The sequence below is a fragment of the Hyla sarda genome, chromosome 1, assembly GCF_029499605.1.
Source record: "Hyla sarda isolate aHylSar1 chromosome 1, aHylSar1.hap1, whole genome shotgun sequence".
In the NCBI taxonomy this organism is placed as follows: Eukaryota; Metazoa; Chordata; class Amphibia; order Anura; family Hylidae; genus Hyla; species Hyla sarda.
This window is the reverse complement of record NC_079189.1, coordinates 336,891,312-336,911,923: the sequence shown is the minus strand read 5'-3', so window position 1 is coordinate 336,911,923 and position 20,612 is coordinate 336,891,312. Positions and strand designations below refer to the sequence as shown.

General features: G+C 45.6%; 1 protein-coding gene across 4 annotated transcripts in view; it reads right to left on the bottom strand.

The window, feature by feature from the left end:
* The window catches only part of FSD1L (fibronectin type III and SPRY domain containing 1 like), a 71,162-nt gene extending 67,873 nt beyond the window's left edge, over positions 1-3,289 (bottom strand). The window contains exon 1 of one of the 4 annotated variants that reach the window (XM_056520262.1): positions 3,034-3,289. In XM_056520262.1, coding sequence (XP_056376237.1) covers positions 3,034-3,048 — 15 coding nt within the window. In that variant the 5' untranslated portion in view covers positions 3,049-3,289. The remainder of the gene's footprint in view (positions 1-3,033) is intronic. The other 3 variants (XM_056520255.1, XM_056520267.1, XM_056520275.1) reach the window with 3 other exon arrangements.
* Positions 3,290-20,612: the final 17,323 nt, after the last annotated feature.

The window sequence follows — 20,612 nt, the reverse complement described above, 5'->3', positions numbered from 1 at the left end:
TGTATCAAAGCTGTTTCATAGGAAAAAGTCACTTTGCTGCCAAGGCAATAAATGTGGTTATGAGGTCCAGAGGGTGGTCAGCCCAATTGTTACTAGGAAGATGCTGGCACCTGCACAAGGAATGGGCATCCTTCTACTACCTCCTTCCATCACACCAGGCAGTAGGTGACCCACAAGACTTTGGATCATCTGACCCAGATGCCAGACAAAATTAAAATCAGGCAGTGGTATACCCAGCTTTATAGAACAGCCAGCCTTTAGGCTAGCTCTGACCTCCGCTGCATGTGTTCTAGGTATTAAAACTCAAGTCTCTCATGCCACACCCCTGCCATGCTCATTCTTCTCATGGCACATCTGCAATACTGTATACCCTATAACAGATATATCACAACTAAGGGCAACAAAGGGCAGCCTCCTCTACCAAGCTGCACATTGTACAAGCTGCCCATAAAGCTGCAGGATGCTCTAGTTAAATTATTGAAGCGACAACTCCACCTGCTCCTGACTGCACAATGACCGGGATGAGGACCAGGCCGCAGATGCAACGCTACCATCACACCCTGACACCCACCCACACCCAACCTAGACAATAAATGCTAACTCACCCACTGATGGATGATGGGGAGGCACCTGCTTAGCTGTGCAAGGTGCATCAGTACCAGGAGGCACTGCTATTGATGCCTCCACTACAGGGGGCACTGCTATTGATGCCTCCACTGCAGGGGGCACTGCTATTGATGCCTCCACTGCAGGGGGCACTGCTACTGATTCCTCCACTGCAGGAGGCACTGCTATTGATGTCTCCACTACAGGGGGCACTGCTACTGATTCCTCCACTACAGGGGGCACTGCTATTGATGCCTCCACTGCAGGGGGCACTGCTATTGATGCCTCCACTGCAGGGGGCACTGCTATTGATGTCTCCACTACAGGGGGCACTGCTATTGATGTCTCCACTACAGGGGGCACTGCTACTGATTCCTCCACTACAGGGGGCACTGCTATTGATGCCGCCACTGCAGGGGGCACTGCTATTGATGCCGCCACTGCAGGGGGCACTGCTATTGATGCCTCCACTGCAGGGGGCACTGCTATTGATGCCTCCACTGCAGGGGGCACTGCTACTGATTCCTCCACTACAGGGGGCACTGCTATTGATGTCTCCACTACAGGGGGCACTGCTATTGATGTCTCCACTACAGGAGGCACTGCTATTGATGTCTCCACTACAGGGGGCACTGCTATTGATGACTCCACTACAGGGGGCACTGCTATTGATGTCTCCACTACAGGGGGCACTGCTATTGATGTCTCCACTACAGGGGGCACTGCTATTGATGTCTCCACTACAGGGGGCACTGCTATTGATGTCTCCACTACAGGGGTCCCTGCTATTGATGTTTCCACTACAGGGGGCACTGCTATTGATGTCTCCACTACAGGGGTCCCTGCTATTGATGTTTCCACTACAGGGGGCACTGCTACTGATGCCTCCACTACATGGGGCACTGCTATTGATGCCTCCACTACAGGGGGCACTTCTATTAATGTCTCCACTACAAGGGGCACTTCTATTGATTTCTCCACTGGAGGGGGCACTGCTCTTGATGCCTCCACTACAGGAGGCAATGCTCTTGATGCTACCACTACAGGGGGCACTGCTATTGATGTCTCCACTACAGGGGTCCCTGCTATTGATGTTTCCACTACAGGGGGCACTGCTACTGATGCCTCCACTACATGGGGCACTGCTATTGATACCTTCACTGCAGGGGGCACTGCTATTGATACCTTAACTGCAGGGGGCACTGCTCTTGATGCCTCCACTACAGGGGGCAATGCTCTTGATGCTACCACTACAGGGGGCACTGCTATTGATGCCTCCACTACAGGGACACTGCTCTTGATGCTACCACTACAGGGGGCAGTGCTATTAATGCCACCACTGCAGGGGGCAATGCTCTTGATGCCATCACTACAGGGGGCACTGCTCTTGATGCCATCACTACAGGGGCACTGCTCTTGATGCCATCACTACAGGAGGCATTGCTATTGATGCCACCACTGCAGGGGGCAGTGCTCTTGATGCTACCACTACAGGGGGCACTGCTCTTGATGCCTCCACTACAGGGGACACTGCTCTTGATGCCATCACTACAGGGACACTGCTCTTGATGCTACCACTACAGGAGGCATTGCTATTAATGCCACCACTGCAGGGGCACTGATCTTGATGCTACCACTACAGGAGGCATTGCTATTAATGCCACCACTGCAGGGGGCAGTGCTCTTGATGCTACCACTACAGGGGGCACTGCTCTTGATGCCTCCACTACAGGGGACACTGCTCTTGATGCCATCACTACAGGGACACTGCTCTTGATGCTACCACTACAGGAGGCATTGCTATTAATGCCACCACTGCAGGGGGCAGTGCTCTTGATGCTACCACTACAGGGGGCACTGCTCTTGATGCCTCCACTACAGGGGACACTGCTCTTGATGCCATCACTACAGGGACACTGCTCTTGATGCTACCACTACAGGAGGCATTGCTATTAATGCCACCACTGCAGGGGCACTGATCTTGATGCTACCACTACAGGAGGCATTGCTATTAATGCCACCACTGCAGGGGGCAGTGCTCTTGATGCTACCACTACAGGGGGCAGTGCTCTTGATGCCTCCACTACAGGGGGCACTGTGCAGATCACCAGGAGGGAGAGGCACCTGATCGGGGAGGATACAGGAGCTCAGAGCAGACATGATGCTCCAGACACCAGCGATCCACGCCCATGATGTGCCAGCATTCCATCTCTTACCCATCACCCCATCAATCTAATACAATGCAGACGATCGCATCTATTGTTCTGCAGAGCAGCACACCCCGGATCTCACACCTTTCAGCAGCAATGAATGAACAGGCTGCGGCTGCTATTTCTAGGCGCCTAGCAACAGTAACCTATGAAGTGCCGCAGCTGAGCGCCACTGTGTACAAGGACTAGGGCCCCATTATAATAAAATGTCTCTTACTTTCTGAGAGTCCATTGCCGGGCCCGGGCTCCTCCAGGCTTTGTAGGAGAAGATGCGTGAAGTGGATAAAGAAGAAACGACTGGTGTGCAGGAGCGAGCAGCCGCAGCTCCACCCACTCCTCCTCCTCACTTCACCCGCTGCAGGACCAGCTAGGAGCACCATCGAGACGGCGCGGAGGACCGACACAGAGCGTCTCCTGTGTGCACCATCGAGCACAGAGAGAAGGGTAGCAGACGTCCACTACGTGTGAACAGCTAAAGCCATTTTGTTTGAGGGCAAATTTATATTGGTTAATGTTATCTGGTAAAAAAAAAATGTAAAATGACTGTATTTTCTAACTCTCGTCTCTTTTTATGTTAACCCCTTCATGACCCAGCCCATTTTCACCTTCATGACCTGGGCATTTTTTTGAAAATCTGACCACTGTCACTTTAAACATTAATAACTTTGGAATGCTTTTAGTTATCATTCTGATTCCGAGATTGTTTTTTCGTGACATATTATACATATTATACTCACTGATATTTGTATCCTTTCTTGGTAAAAAAAATATAAAAATTTCATGAAAATTTTGAAAATTTAGCATTTTTCTAACTTTGAAAGTCTCTGCTTGAAAGGAAAATGGATATTCCAAATAAATTACATATTAATTCACATATACAATATGTCTTCTTTATGTTTGCATAAAAAAATTGACAAGTTTTTACTTTTGGAAGACACCAGAGGGCTTCAAAGTTCTGCAGCAATTTTCCAATTTTTCTCAAGATTTTCAAAATCGTAATTTTTCAGGGCCCAGTTCAGGTTGGAAGTGGATTTTAAGGGTCTTCATATTAGAAATACCCCATAAATGACCCCATTATAAAAACTGCACCCCCCAAAGTATTCAAAATGACATTCAGTCAGCGTTTTAACCCTTTAGGTGTTTCACAGGAATAGCAGCAAAGTGAAGGAGAAAATTCTAAATCTTCATTTTTTACACTCGCATTTTCTTGTAGACCCAATTTTTGAATTTTTACAAGGGGTAAAAGGAGAGAAATCACCCTAAAATTGGTAACCCAATTTCTCTTGAGTAAGGAAATACCTCATATGTGTATGTAAAGTGTTCGGCGTGCGCAGTAGAGGGCTCAGAAGGGAAGGAGCGACAATGGGATTTTGGAGAGTGAGTTTTTCTGAAAGGGTTTTTGGGGGGCATGTCCCATTTAGGAAGCCCCTTTGGTGCCAGAACAGTGGACCCCCCCCACATGTGACCCCATTTTGGAAACTATACCCCTCATGGAATTTAATAAGGGGTGCAGTGAGCATTTACACCCCACTGGCGTTTGACAGATATTTGAAACAGTGGACTGTGCAAATCAAAAATTTTATTTTTCATTTTCACAGACCACTGTTCCAAAAATCTGTCATACACCAGTGGGGTGTAAATGCTCACTGCACCCCTTATTAAATTCCGTGAGGGGTGTAGTTTCCAAAATGGGGTCACATATGGATATTTATTGTTTTGCGTTTGTCAGAACTGCTGTAACAATCAGCCACCCCTGTGCAAATCGCCTCAAATGTACATGGCGCACTCTCCCTTCTGGGCCTTGTTGTGCGCCCCCAGAGCACTTTGCGCCCACATATGGGGTATCTCCGTAGTCGGGAGAAATTGCGTTATACAAATTTTGGGGGTCTTTTTTCCCTTTTACCTCTTGTGAAAATGAAAAGTATAGGGCAACACCAGCATGTCAGTGTAAAAAATTTATTTTTTTATACTAACATGCTGGTGTAGACCCCAACTTCACCTTTTCATAAGGGGTTAAAGAAGAAAAAGCCCCCCAAAATTTTTAAGGCAATTTCTCCCGAGTACGGCGATACCCCATATGTGTCCCAAAACTGTTGCCCTGAAATACGACAGGGCTCCAAAGTGAGAGAGCGCCATGCGCATTTGAGGCCTGAATTAGGGATTTGCATAGGGGTGGACATAGGGGTATTCTACGCTAGTGATTCCCAAACAGGGTGCCTCCAGCTGTTGCAAAACTCCCAGCATGCCTGGACAGTCAATGGCTGTCCGGCAATACTGGGAGTTATTATTTTGCAACAGCTGGAGGTTTTGGAAACAGTAGCGTACCAGACGTTTTTCATTTTTTGGGGGGAGGGGGGCTGTGTAGGGGTATGTGTATATGTAGTGTTTTTTACTTTTTATTTTAGGTTAGTGTTAGTGTAGTGTAGTGTTTTTAGGGTACAGTCACATGGGCAGAGGTTCACAGCAAGTTTGCCGCTGGAAGTTTGAGCTGCAGCGCAAAATTTGCGCCTTCTCAAACTTGCAGCACTCACTGTAAACCTCCGCCCATGTGAGTGTACCCTGTACATTCACATTGGGGGGGGCGCAAACATCCAGCTGTTGCAAACTCCGAGCCTTTGGCTGTCCGTGCATGCTGGGAGTTGTAGTTTTGCAACAGCTGGAGGAACGCTGGTTTGGACACACTAAGTTAAGTAATAAACTTTCAAGTGTTTTGCAACCAAACTTAGTGTTTCCAAACCAGTGTGCCTCCAGCTGTTGCAAAACTACAACTCCCAGCATGCATGGTCTGTCAGTGCATGCTGGGAGTTATAGTTTTGCAACAATTGCAACAGCTGGAGGCACTGAGGTAGGAAACGGACAATGTTTCCCAACTAGTGTGCCTCCAGTTGTTGCAAAACTACAACTCCCAGCATGCCCAGACTGCCCAGGCATGCTGGAAGTTGTAGTTCGGCAATATCTGAAGGATCAGATGTTGCCAAACTACAACTTCCAGCATGCTTGGGCAGTCTGGGCATGCTGGGAGTTGTAGTTTTGCAACATCTGGAGGTCCACAGTTTGGAGACCACTGTATAATGGTCTCCAATCTGTGCTCTTCCAGATGTTAGAGAACTACAACTCCCAGCATGCCTGGACAGACTGAGCATGCTGAGATTTGTAGTTTTGCAACATCTGGAAGAGCACAGATTGGAGACCATTATACAGTGGTCTCCAAACTGTGGACCTCCAGATGTTGCAAAACTACAACTCCCAGCATGCCCAGAAAGCCTAAGGCTGTCTGGGCATGCTGGGAGTTGCAGTTTTGAAACTCTCAGAGGCAGCAGTGAGATCGCTTTACGGCGATCTCATTGCTGCCAATGAAGATGCCGCACTGCTGCTGCAAACTCACCTCCGGGACGCAGCGCAGCCGGGACCGCATGGAGGACGCCGGGACCGCCGGGACCGCTCGGGACACCGCTCGGACGGGTAAGTGACGCCGGGGGACGGGTCAGGGACACTTAGCAGAGCGGTGTGTGTCCCGATCCCCGTGATCGGGACACACACACCGCGCTGCTATCAGCTAGTCAGATTTGTTTGTTACCCAGAGAGTACCAGCTAACCAGTTGACCTGCAACTTGACCTATGGGCTTCTGGCTCAGCCCCCCTTTATAAGAGGGGCAGCCATTACAATCTCTCTCTTCTACCACACTCCTGTTGAGGCACAGTAAAGACCAGACATCTCAGAGCTAGTGTCCAGCACATCTGGAGGCCTCAAGCCTACCTACAGCCACATGCCTGTAAGTCAAGTCTTCTATGTCTGCTGTCACTACCTACAGTCAAGTGTATAGTCAAGTCCATTATAGTCAGCGTGGCTGTCCTAAAGTCTGTTAAAGTCACTACAAGTCACATCAAGCTGCAAGGTCCTTCTGTGTTACTGGCCACCTCTCTGGGATCCTGGCCTAGATGTAGACTATTTCCATCTGTCTACCTCAGTAAAGCTACCGTTAACCCTAACCTGGTCTTGGACTATTATTGCCGTGGTTAACTCTGGGATAGCGGTACTACCATTCGGATGGTTACCGGGAAAACCACGCCCTGGCGTCACGAACATTTAGGGGTGAATAACATCTTGCCCCTGGGCAACAACATTTCCCCCATACACCTCACCTTGACACCCCGAGGCACCACATACATTTCTATGGTAACTTCACTCACTGCTTAAATGGAACATACCTGAGAACATTATGACATCACCAGGGGCCTGATGAAACGGCGAAGGGCATGAAATGGCTGCCATCATCCGGGTGAGACTCTCCTGCAAGCGCTGCTTTACACAATATCATAGAGAGGTGTTGGAATATTTGATTTGGTTATTTCAACAATAAATTCTTGAGAAGACAGACCATTTTGGGTGAGTGCTCTCATCTTTATTCTCTATTGTATGATCCCTGTAAGGTGTGATGTCCAATGAGGAAATCTATTGACTGAGTCATATGACCATCACTGAGGTATAGAACCACTCCAAAAATGACAGGTCCTGGATTGACACCCATAGATTTGTTTGAAAAATCTCTTGAACCCCTTCCCCACTGTAGCCATTTTTGGCTAAAGCATTTTAATATTTTTTTTTACCTCAATTTACCTTATTTTTCTATAGAGCTGTATGAGGGCTTGTTTTTGTGGGTGGAGTTGTCACTATCCTTTGGGTTTCCACTTTACAGAGTTCCTCATGGGGTAAAACAGGCATCAACATACTCAAAACCCCAGAATTGTGTTTTAGTCAATGTTTTTTCCTGGGATGAACTGTTGCTTTTATTGCCACCATTTGGAGGCCCATATCACTTTTGATTACTATTTATTACATATTTTTGAGTTAATTTTGAGTTAAAAGAGGTGACCACTATTTTTTACAGTTCACCATGCAAGATAAATGATGTGGTGTTGTAATAGTTTGGACTTTTACTGATGCAGCTATGCCAATTAGGTTTTTTTTATTGCTTTTTTTATTAAATATTTTACATGGGAAAATAGTTTTCAGGATTTAGGGGGCTTTTGATATTTTTTTATAAATTTAAATTGTTTCACTCATCCCCTAGGAGACAAGAACTGTTTGGCACTTTGTGCTTACATCACATGGGAGTGCAAATGGGTCATAAAGGCCATCATCCAGGTGAGACTCTCCTGCAAGCGCTGCTTTACACAATATCATAGAGAGGTGTTGGAATATTTGATTTGGTTATTTCAACAATAAATTCTTGAGAAGACAGACCATTTTGGGTGAGTGCTCTCATCTTTATTCTCTATTGTATGATCCCTGTAAGATGTGATGTCCAATGAGGAAATCTATTGACTGAGTCATATGACCATCACTGAGGTATAGAACCACTCCAAAAATGACAGGTCCTGGATTGACACCCATAGATTTGTTTGAAAAATCTCTTGAACCCCTTCCCACTGTAGCCATTTTTGGCTAAAGCATTTTAATATTTTTTTTTACCTCAATTTACCTTATTTTTCTATAGAGCTGTATGAGGGCTTGTTTTTGTGGGCGGAGTTGTCACTATCCTTTGGGTTTCCACTTTACAGAGTTCCTCATGGGGTAAAACAGACATCAACATACTCAAAACCCCAGAATTGTGTTTTAGTCAATGTTTTTTCCTGGGATGAACTGTTGCTTTTATTGCCACCATTTGGAGGCCCATATCACTTTTGATTACTATTTATTACATATTTTTGAGTTAATTTTGAGTTAAAAGAGGTGACCACTATTTTTTACAGTTCACCATGCAAGATAAATGATGTGGTGTTGTAATAGTTTGGACTTTTACTGATGCAGCTATGCCAATTAGGTTTTTTTTATTGCTTTTTTTATTAAATATTTTACATGGGAAAATAGTTTTCAGGATTTAGGGGGCTTTTGATATTTTTTTATAAATTTAAATTGTTTCACTCATCCCCTAGGAGACAAGAACTGTTTGGCACTTTGTGCTTACATCACATGGGAGTGCAAATGGGTCATAAAGGAGCTCTTCCTCTTCTTACTGGCAAGATGCCATAGTCACAATTGACCATAGCTTGCGGGGTTATATTTTAGGGGGTATTCCAGGAAAAAACATTTTTTTTTATCTTTCAACTGGCTCCAGAAAGTTCAACAGATTTGTAAATTACTTCTATTAAAAAATCTTAATCCTTGCAATAATTATCAGCTGCTGAAGTTGAGTTGTTCTTTTCTATCTGGCAACAGTGCTCTCTTCTGACATCTCTGCTTGTCTCGGGAACTGCACAGAGTAGGAGAGGTTTGCTATGGGGATTTGCTTCTACTTAGAACAGTTTCTGAGACAGGTGTCACCAGAGAGTACTTAGACAAAAAAAGAACAACTCAACTTCAGCAGCTGATAAGTACTGAAAGGATTAAAGGGGTTATCCAGCATAAGGTGATTTTAGTACGTACCTGGCAGACAGTAATGGACATGTTTAGCAAGGATCTGCGCTTGTCTTGGGGCTAAATGGCTATGTTGTGAGATTGCCATACACTGTGGCTAGCTTTTTGTGAACTGGTATTTCCTGTTTGACTTTTCTTTTTTTGACTAAAAATCCCACAATGCCATCTTCCTCCCTCCCACACATCAGCCACCCCACCCATTGAAACATAAATGAGCTGCATCCATTCAAATCAGTGTGGTTTTCAATCAGGGTGCCTGCAGCTGTTGCATTAGTTGCAGATTGATCCCTCCACCCATTGAAGCAGACAGGCTCCCTGTTGTTACGCCGAGCGCTCCGGGTCCCTGCTCCTCCCCGGAGCGCTCGCGACGTTCCTCTCTCTGCAGCGCCCCAGTCAGACCCGCTGACCGGGAGCGTTGCACTGACACTGCCGGCGGGGATGCTCGCGAATCGCATCCCAAGTCACTCACCTGTCCCTCTCCCCGGCTGTCACGTTCTGGCGCGCGCGGCTCCGCTCCTTAGGGCACGCGCGCGCCAGCTCTCTAAGATTTAAAGGGCCAGTGCACCAATGATTGGTGCCTGGCCCAATCAGTCTAATTAGCCTCCACCTGCTCCCTGCTCATATAACCTCACTTCCCCTTCACTGCTTTGCCGGATCTTGTTGCCTTGTGCCAGAGAAAGCGTTTATAGTGTTTGCCTTACCAGTGTTCCTGACCTCTTGCTATCGCCATTGACTACGAACCTTGCCGCCTGCCCAGACCTTCTGCTACGTCTGACCTTGCCTCTGTCTAGTCCTTCTGTCCCACGCCTTCTCAGCAGTCAGCGAGGTTGAGCCGTTGCCGGTGGATACGACCTGGTTGCTACCGCCGCAGCAAGACCATCCCGCTTTGCGGCGGGCTCTGGTGGATACCAGTAGCAACCTAGAACCGGTCCACCGACACGGTCCACGCCAATCCCTCGCTGACACAGAGGATCCACATCCAGCCTGCCGAATCCTAACAGTAGATCCGGCCATGGATCCCGCTCTCGCTCCAGTGACCAATACCCAATCATCCTCCACAGCCTCAGAAATTCAGAATGTCAAGCAGGACATTGAACAATTGACTCAGGCTGTGAAGGAACTTGCCAGTCAGGTCGCTCAGGCCAAGCGGGAGATATCCCTTCCTAAGAGACCTGTATCTTCTTCTATGCCACTTCAAAGTACTCCCCGTCATAATCCACCCAATAGGTCCCCAGGGACTCAAAGGCCCTTTTGCACCTATTGTAACAAATCCGGACATTGGAAGATACAATGTTGGGATTTAAAGGGATTTCCCCTGAGGTTGAGGACCGGCCCTCAGGAGAGCAGATCTCAGGTCCAAACCCAGAACAATCTAAATCAGGACTCTCATTATACATCGCCCCCTGCCCCTATGTAACTGTCATCATAGATGGTATTCAGTTAGAAGCATTAATTTACACAGGGTCCCAAGTGTCTACCATATCTAAAAGTATTTTCTACAAGTATTGGAATGTTGACTCATTGTGTGAACCTGATGATGTTGATTTCAGTGTAATGGCAGGTAATGGGAATCCAGTCCCCAAACATGAATACTGGGAGACCACCATTAAATTGGGGAACCATGTTCTTAAAGGGCAGGGAGTAATTGTAACTGATGTGTCTGATAGGGGGTCTGCAGAATTCATACTAGAGATGAATATCATGAGACATTGCTTCACAGACATAGTAGATTCTTTGCATGCCTCTCTCCCTTACATGTCCCCTTTAGGCCAGTGGGCTGTGCAGAACCACTTAAAGGTTCTCCAAGTGGAGCAGAAGTTTGTCAATCAACAAGGAGAAGTTTGCAAAGTCAGGATACAAGATATCAGGTCGGTGACCTTACCGCCTAACACAGAGATAATACTATGGTGCCGTGCACATCCTGGAGTGAGGAACCAAGACTATCAAGCCCTATTAGAACCTATACAGTCAGAAGACCGTTCATTAGTTCGAGCTACGAGAAGCTTAGTCACAGTTGTCAACGGGAGAGTTCCAGTTCGTCCAGTCAATTTGTCCAGTTTGGCTACAGTCTTGCCAAAGTACATGCCGGTAGCTCAATTGTATCTCCTGGAACCAAGTGATGTTTTATCCAAGCGCAGAATGGCTCGGCAACGAGAAGCTCAAGTAACCTCAAGTTCTCCAGAAAGTCCCCCTGAGCCCTGGTGGACACAATTGCAGGTGGGGGACCAAACCACCCCGCAGGATCAAGTTAACGGAGTCCTTAATGTAGCAAATGTAGGCACTGTCCAGTCGTGCCAGGCATGTACCAAACTGTTAAGAAGATGTTGGTCGAAATGAAAGACGCAGACGTCATTCAAGAAAGTCATAGCCCCTGGGCAGCAACCATGGTCCTAGTCAAGAAGAAGGATGGGACCATTAGTTTCTGTGTTGACTACAGGAAAATGAATGATATTACTCATAAGGACGCTTACCCTCTTCCAAGAATCGAGGAATCACTCACTGCCCTATTTCTCCTATGGCTGTGGAAGACCAAGAGAAGACAGCCTTTGTGACCCCCCATGGGATTGTTCAAGTTCAAGAGTATGCTGTTCGGGCTATGCAATGTCCCTGCTACATTCCAACGGCTAATGGAGCAATGCTTGGGCCATTTAAACTTCCAAAGTGTCCTGCTGTACCTCAATGACATCATCGTATACTCTAAGTCCTACCAGGAGCACCTTGGTCACCTGTCAGATGTCTTCCAAGTATTGATTAAACATGGAATAAAGGTCAAGCCGTCCAAGTGCCATCTGCTTAAACCTCAGGTACACTACCTAGGTCATGTTGTCAACGCTGAGGGAGTCCAGCCAAATCCTGACAAGGTGGAAATCGTCAAGAAATGGCCTACCCCGCGCATGGTGAAGGATGTCCAGAGCTTCCTGGTATTTGCCAGCTATTACCGCCGCTTCATTCCTAACTTCACCCAGATTGCAGAACCCCTCACAGCTCTCTTACGGGGTACAGCGAAGGAGAACTACACTGGAAAGCTACCTGTGGAGTGGACCAAGGAGCAAGAAACAGCATTCCAAGCCCTGAAACACCTGTTGACAGAACCACCAATCCTGGCGTATCCAGACTACACTCAGCCATTCCGGCTATACACGGATACCAGCTTTGAAGGGTTAGGGGCGGTCCTATCCCAAGTTCAAGGAGGACAAGAGCGAGTGATTGCCACTGGCATAGGCTATCTACGAGGAGCTGAGAAGAATGATGCCAATTACAGCTCCTTCAAGTTGGAACTCCTAGCCCTCATATGGGCTATGACTGAGAAGTTTAAAGATTACTTGGCTGCCACACCGTTCACTGTCTATACAGATAATAATCCACTGGCCCACCTGAACACTGCCAAACTGGGTGCCATTGAACAGTGATGGGTCTCAAGGCTAACCAATTATGATTTCCCCATTAAGTACAGAAGTTGCAAGTCAAATGTCAATGCCAATGTGCAGTCTCGGATGACCCCCGGCGAAGAACCACCTGTCGAAGACTAGCTGGAAGACGTGGAGATGCCCCCATTCTACGAGAGATTTGTGAGTCAGAATGCTGCGACCATCCTCGAAGAGGGCAAATCTAGGTCCAAGAAGGTCCAGGAAGACATATATACCTGGAGTACTCTGCAAGACGAAAGTGGCTCAGAGCGATTACAAATTGAAGGGTCTGTGGCGACAAAGGAAACGCCTATTCGTGCGCAAAGGACTATTGTACCGAAACTCTTTAAATCCAGTGTCGGGTGAAAGACTTCATCAGATACTGGTTCCCCGAAGGGACCCGGCGATGGTGCTCAATGCCTACCATGATCAGTCGGGACACTTTGGGGTCCACAAGACCAAAGCTACTGTCAGACGATGGTCCTACTGGATTGGGATGCGGAGTGACATCGAAAAATGGTGCAGTGAGTGTGCAGCCTGCAACATCACCAAGAACAGTCGCAAGGATGCCAGAGCACGCCTCCATTCCATCCAGAGTGAAAGGCCTAACCAGTTGGTCACCCTAGACCATGCCAAGTTGTCTCCCTGGTCCGGGTATTCTTATGCTCTCACCATGGTGGATCACTACTCCAAGTGGGTTGTAGTTGTACCAGTCAAAGATCTTACAGCCAAAGCCACAGCCCAGATGTTCTACTCCCATTGGGTACAAATTCTCGGATGTGCAGAGTCTGTCTTCACCGACCGAGGAACGGCCTTTCAAGAGTTATGTCAATTTTATGCCTGCAAAAAGCTCAGAACAACTGCTTATCACCCTCAAGGGAATGGGCTCTGTGAAAGGGTCAACCAAGTCTTCATCCACATGCTGCGAGCAGCGTCTGTGTCACGAAGAATGGCCCCAGTTGTTACCAGAACTGTTGGAGATCTATAATAATACCGTACACTGTTCCACTGGGTACACTCAGTCGTGTACAGTATGTCACATGCATAGTCAAAAATGTCAAGTTGTGTATAGTTAACTATAACATGCATAGTCCAGTTATAAAATGCAAGTCCAGTTATAAATTGCATAGTAAAGGTTCTTACAAGTACAATAAATGTATATGTACAAGTTATATATAGTCATGTCTGTCCTGGTCTGTGTTCACACACAGGTATTGGATTTCTGTGTGTGATCAGTTTTATGTTCCCTGGTCAGGGAATAGTTAACAGCCTCAGCCTCTGTTGTCCAATATCCTTTAGGGTGTGTCTACTTAAGTTCAGCACTGATTAGCTTCAGGGCTGGTGATACTACATTTGCTGATGGACTTCCTGATGTCTAGCTGCCAACATGCTGGCCATGCTGCTAATGGACGCTTTGGGTTAAACACTCCTTATTTGAGTTTTTAATCACTATATCTGTTTTAGCATGCAGCTTGTATGTTCTGGTTTTAGCCATGGTTAGGTGGCATGCTCTTAGTGGATTTTAAGCTGTTTAGTTGGTTTTAGGATTAGTATATCCTTTCTGCTATGTGTCTGTTCTCACTGTGTTTTCTCTTGTATCCGTTTATATGAAATTCTGTGTTTTATATTTCTGTTCTCCTACTGGGCCAGCATCCTGACCACACGGTGGAGTGTGCCACTGGCCAGTAGTCTATTTGGATTTATTATTAATGGCTACTCCTATAGTGGAGTGGAGTGTCCAGTCTGTGTGAACAGTGTCCTATATTTATATCCTGTTTGGTTTATCTGATCTTTGTATTTGTACCTGTTTGTGAACTGTGTCCTATGTTCCTCTATCGGTTTTCCTGTTTATATTCTGCCCTGTTAGTATTTGTATTCTGTCTTTTATATCTGGTTTTATGGTAGTTTTCTGTTATGTTTCTGGTTTGTGACCAACTATTTATTAGTATGTGTTTTTACTAGGCCCCTGCACTTTAATTCAGGGAAGGACCAGTGCCCAGTTGTCGATTCACCGGTTAGGGTGGATGGGCAAGTATTATTCTTTATTGCATAATTTTATTTTAAAAAATGGGAAAAGGGGGGTGATTTAAACTTTTAATAGGGCAGGGGTTAATGAACTTTTATTCAAATTTTTTTTTACACTTTTTTTTTTTAGCCCGCTGTGGGGTCGTATCAACTCGCTCCAGAAAGTTAAACAGATTTGTAAATGATTTCTATAAAAAAAATCTTAATCCTACCAGTACTTAACAACTGCTTAAAGGGGTACTCCCATGGAAAACTTTTTTTAAAATCAACTGATGCCGGAAAGTTAAACAGATTTGTAAATTATGAAGAAAGCAGGTAGATGCCAGCGATTAAGAAACTTCACCTTTATTGGAACCACGTAAAATCATCGACATGGAGAGAATTCAATAAGACAAACATTTAAAATTCCAGGAATCAGCGCCAAGCATAAGATTTGTAAATTACTTCTATTAAAAAAATCTTAATCCTTCCAGTACTTTTTAGGGGCTATATACTACAGAAGAAATGCTTTTCTTTTTGGATTTCTCTGATGTCATGACCACAGTGCTCTCTGCTGACACCTCTGTCCATTTTTGGAACTGCCCAGAGCAGGAGAAAATCCCCATAGAAAACATATGCTGCCCTGGACAGTTTCTGGACAGCAGAGGTCAGCAGAGAGCACTGTGGTCATGACATCAGAGAAATCCAAAAAGAAAAGCATTTCCTCTGTAGTATACAGACCATAAAATGTATCAAAGAAAAAAAGTTTTCCACCGGAGTACCCCTTTAAATTGAGTTGTTCTTTTCTGTGTGACAACAGTGCTCTCTGCTGACACCTCTGTCTGTCTCAGGAACTGTCCAGAGTAGGAAAGGTTTGCTCTGGACAGTTCCTGAGACAGACAAAGGTGTCATCAGAGAGCACTGTTGTCAGACAGAAAAGAACAACTCAACCTCAGCAGCTAATAAATACTGATAGGATTAAAAAATGTTAATAGAAGTAATTTACAAATCTGTTTAACTTTCTGGAGACAGTTCATATGAGTTTTTTCTTTTAACCAGAATACCCCTTTAAGGCATGGAATTTACCACACATGCCTTAAGTTTACCACACAGGCTTCACAGGTCTTTGTACTCCTCACCAGGTAGCCACCACACACACTTGACACCATCTAAACCAAATAAATGTATCTTTTTATTATTATTGTTATTAATAATATTTAATAATAATAATAATAATAATAATTTGGTCTCATTTGACTGCAGGAAATGATTCCAGTAATCCCTGCCCTTAGTCTTCTTGTCCTCAGCAAACTGTTTGTGGGCTTTCTCTTGCACCATCTTTAGAAAAGGCTTCCTTCTAGGATGACAGCCATGCAGATCAGTTTTATGCAGTGTGCGGCGTATGGCCTTAGCACTGACAGACTGACTTCCTACCCTTTCCACCTCTGTATCAATGCTGGCAGCACTCATACGTTTATTTCTCAAAGACTTCCTCTGGATATGATGCTAAGCATGTGCACTCAAATTCTTTGGTCAACCATAGTGAGGCCTGTTCTCAGTGGAACCTGTCCTGTGAAACCACTGTATGGTCTTGCCCATTGTGCTAAAGCTCAGTTTCAGTGTGTGTGTGCAATCTTCTTATAGTCTAGGCCTTTTTCATGTAGAGCAACATTTATTTTTTTATGGATCATCAGAGAGTTCTTTGCCATGAGGTGGAATGTTGAACTTCCAGTGACCAGTATCAGAGAGTGTAAGAGTGATAACACCAAATTTAAGGCATCTGCTCTCCATTAACACCTGAGACCTTGTAACACTAACAAATCACAAGACACTGGGAAGGGGAAATGGCTAATGGACATTTCCATTTAGGGGTGTACTCACTTTTGTTGCCAAGGTTTAGACATTAATGGCTGTGTGTTAAGTTATTTTCAGGGAACACAACATTACACACTGTTTAACAGCCTGTGCACTCACTACACTGTAGCAGACTGTCATTTCTTCAGTGTTGTCACATGAAAAGATAGAATAAAATATTTGAGGGGTGTACTCACTTATGTGAACTTGTACCATCTGAGTATGTAAAATTTTAACCCCTTAAGGACCCAGCCCATTTTCACCTTAAGGACCCCGCCACTTTATGCACATCTGACCACTGTCACTTTAAGCATTAATAACTCTGGGATGCTTTTACATTTCATTCTGATTCCAAGTTTGTTTTTTCGAGACATATTGTACATGTTCATATGTTAGTGGTAAAATTTTGTCGATACTTACATCATTTCTTGGTGAAAAATTCCAAAATTTTATGAAAATTTTTAAAAGTTTGCATTTTTTTTACTTTGAAACTCTCTGCTTATAAGGAAAATGGACATCCCAAATAAATTGTATATTGATTCACATATACAATATGTCTAGTTTATGTTTGCATCACAAAGTTGACATGTTTTTACTTTTGAAAGACATGAGAGGGCTTCAAAGTTCAGCAGCAATTTTCCACAAAATTTTCCAAATCAGAATTTTTCAGGGACCAGTTCAGTTTTGAAGTGGATTTGAGGGGCCTTCATATTATTCAAAATGACATTCAGAAAGAGTTTTAACTCTTTAGGTGTTTCATAGGAATAGCAGCAAAGGGAAGGAAAAAATTCAAAATCTTCATTTTTTACACTCACATGTTCTTGTAGACCCAGTTTTTGAATTTTTACAAGGGTAAAAGGAAAGAAATCCCCCTAAAATTGTAACCCAATTTCTCCCTAGTAAGAAAATATCTCATATGTGTATGTGAAGTGCTCTGTGGGTGCACTAGAGGGCTCAGAAGGGAAGGAGCGACAATGAGATTTTGGAGAGTAAGTTTTTCTGAAATGTTTTTTTGGGGGCATGTCACATTTAGGAAGCCCCTAAGGTGCCAGAACAGCAAAAAAAAAAAAAAAAAACATGACACACTATTTTGGAAACTACACCCCTCAGGGAACGTAGCAAGGGGTCCAGTGAGCCTTAACATCCAACAGGTGTTTGAGGACTTTTAGTTAAAGTTGGATGTGTAAATGAAAAAAAAAAAACTTTCGGTAAAATGCAGTTTTTTCCCCATATTTTACATTTTTACAAGCGGTAATAGGAGAAAATGCCCCCCAAAATTTGTAACCCCATTTCTTCTGAGTATGGAAATACCCCATGTGTGGACATCAAGTGCTCTACTTGCACACTACAATGCTCAGAAGGGATGGAGCGCCATTGATCTTTTGGAGAGAGAATTTGGTTGGAATAGAAGTATTTACAAAGCCCCCCGTGGTGCCAAAACAGTGGACCCCCCACCATGTGATCCCATTTTGGAAACTACACCCCTCACAGAATTTAATAAGGGGTGCAGTGAGTATTTACACCCCACTGGTGTTTGACAGGTCTTTGGAACAGTGGGCTACATTTTTCATTTTCACAGACATTGTAGTTCGCAAACAGAGTACAGAAATACCTCATGTGGCCCTAAACGGTTTCCTTGAAATACGACAGGGTTCCGAAGTGAGAGAGCACCATACGCATTTGAGGACTAAATTAGGGATTGCATAGGGGTGGAAATAGGGGTATTCTACGCCAGTGATTCCCAAACAGGGTGCCTCCAGCTGTTGCTAAACTCCCAGCATGTCTGGGCAGTCAGTGACTGTCCAGAAATGCTGGGAGTTGTTGTTTTGTAACAGCTGGAGGCTCCATTTTGGAAACACTGCCGTACAATATGTTTTCATTTTTATTGTGTGTGGGGGGGGGGGGGGGGGACAGTGTAAGGGGGTATATATGTAGTGTTTTACCCTTTATTATGTGTTAGTGTAGTGTTTTTAGGGTACATTCACACGGGGGGGGGGTTTACGGTGAGTTTCCCGCTAGGAGTTTGCGCTGCGGTGGAAGATTAGCCGCAGCTCAAACTTGAAGCAGGAAACTCGCTGTAAACCCGCCCGTGTGAATGTACCCTGAGGGACAAACCTCCAGCTGTTGCAAAACTACAACTCCCAGCATGCACTGACAGACTGTGCATGCTGGGAGTGGTAGTTTTGCAAGATTTAGAGGGCCACGGTTTAGAAACCACCTCACAGTGATCTCCAAACTATGGCCCTCCAGATGTTGCAAAACTACAAATCACAGCATGCCCAGACAGCAAACAGCTGTCTGGGCATGCTGAGAGTTGTAGTTTTGCAACATCTGGAGGGTTACAGTTTAGAGACCACTGTATAGTGGTCTCCAAACTGTAGCCCTCCAGATGTTGCTAGGCAACTCACCGGCTTCTGTAGTCTGCAGCAGGGAGCCAGCCTTACGTCATGGCCGCCCACCAATCACTGCCACCAATCGTCGCCGCTGACGCAGTGGGAGGGCAGAGCGGGGGAACTGAATGCTACCCCCCCCCCCACGCCCGCGATCATCGCTTCTGAACGACCAATAGCAGGGATAGGAGGGGTGGCACCCCTGCCACCTCACTCCTATCCCTTCAGGGGGATCGTGGGTGTCTTGGACAACCCTGATCCCCCTTATTTTCCAGGTCACCAGAGACCCGTATGACCCGGAATTGCCGCAAATCACCGGTGTGAATTCACCGGCGATTTGCGGCGATCGCCGACATCGGGGGGTCTCGGGACCCCCCTGGGCATTTGCACGGGATGCCTGGTGATAGATATCTGCAGTCATCCCAATCCAGTCCCCGCCTGGCGTGCGGCGGGGACCGAAATTCCCGCGGAATTACAGGTACGCCCTGAGTCCTTAAGTACCAAGGATCGAAGGCATACCTGTACGCCCTGGGTCCCTAAGTGGTTAAAGGGTAGCTCCCACCATCCAATTTTTTTTTTCTGTCCCTGCCTATTGCCAATCTATCCCTAACCCCCTCCCTGCTTTTAATTTTTATTTTTACTATATTAAAAATGCTTTTTGTCTGCCTGGCAGTGTGCTCACTACCAGGCACCACGTCACTGATGCCTGCTGGGGGGGACTTCCGCCCTTAGTTCATCTACACAGGGTGCCTCCAGCTGTTTCATCACTACAACTCCCAGCTTGCCCTGACATCTATTGGCTGTCAGGGCATGCTGGGAGTCGTAGTATTGAAACAGCTGGAGGCGCCCTGTGTAGATAAACTATTAGTTACATGCAGCGCTAGCCCGTCCCCTCCGTCTCCCCCCCCTCCACCCCGCACCATACTCCGTTCCCTCCATCACAACCCCCCCCCCCCCCCCATTACACTTACTGCAGAGTCCGGCAGTGGGCATGCAGGGACAGCGGCGGCGATGAGGCGGAGGCGGCGGCGGCTATGTGCGGAAGGAGTGGCCTCCCAGCCAGTGGCCGGGGAGCCAATGCGCTCGCTCCCTGCCTGTCTGATTGACAGGCAGGGAGCGAGCGCCGGCTGAATGAAAAAGGACCGATGCCCGGCCGCATCGGTCCTTTTTCAGGCGTGACGTCACGCCAGGCTGCAGCCGGCCACTAGAAGGGAGACCCCTAGTGGCCGGTTTTCGAATGTAAATTAAACAATTTTAATAAAAAAATAAAAATAAAAGTATATTAGAGATATGTTGTAGTACATAAGTACTACAACATATCAAAAAATAAAGTTGGTGACAGTGCCCATTTAAGGATGCAGGGTTTTTCCGTTTTTGCATTTTCATTTTTTCCTCATCACCTTCCAAAAACCATAACGCTTAAAATTTTGCACCTAAAATTCCATATTTTGGCTTATTTTTTGTGCCACCAATTCTACTTTGCAGTGACATTGGTCATTTTACAAAAATATCCACGGCGAAGCGGAAAAAAATTAATTGTGCGACAAAATTGAAGAAAAAAATCCATTTTGTAAATTTTGGTGGCTTCCGTTTCTATGCAGTGCATTTTTCGGTAAAAATGACACCTTATTTTTATTCTGTAGGTCCATACGGTTAAAATGATGCCCTACTTACATAGATTTGATTTTGTATTACTTCTAAAAAAAAAAATCATAACTACATG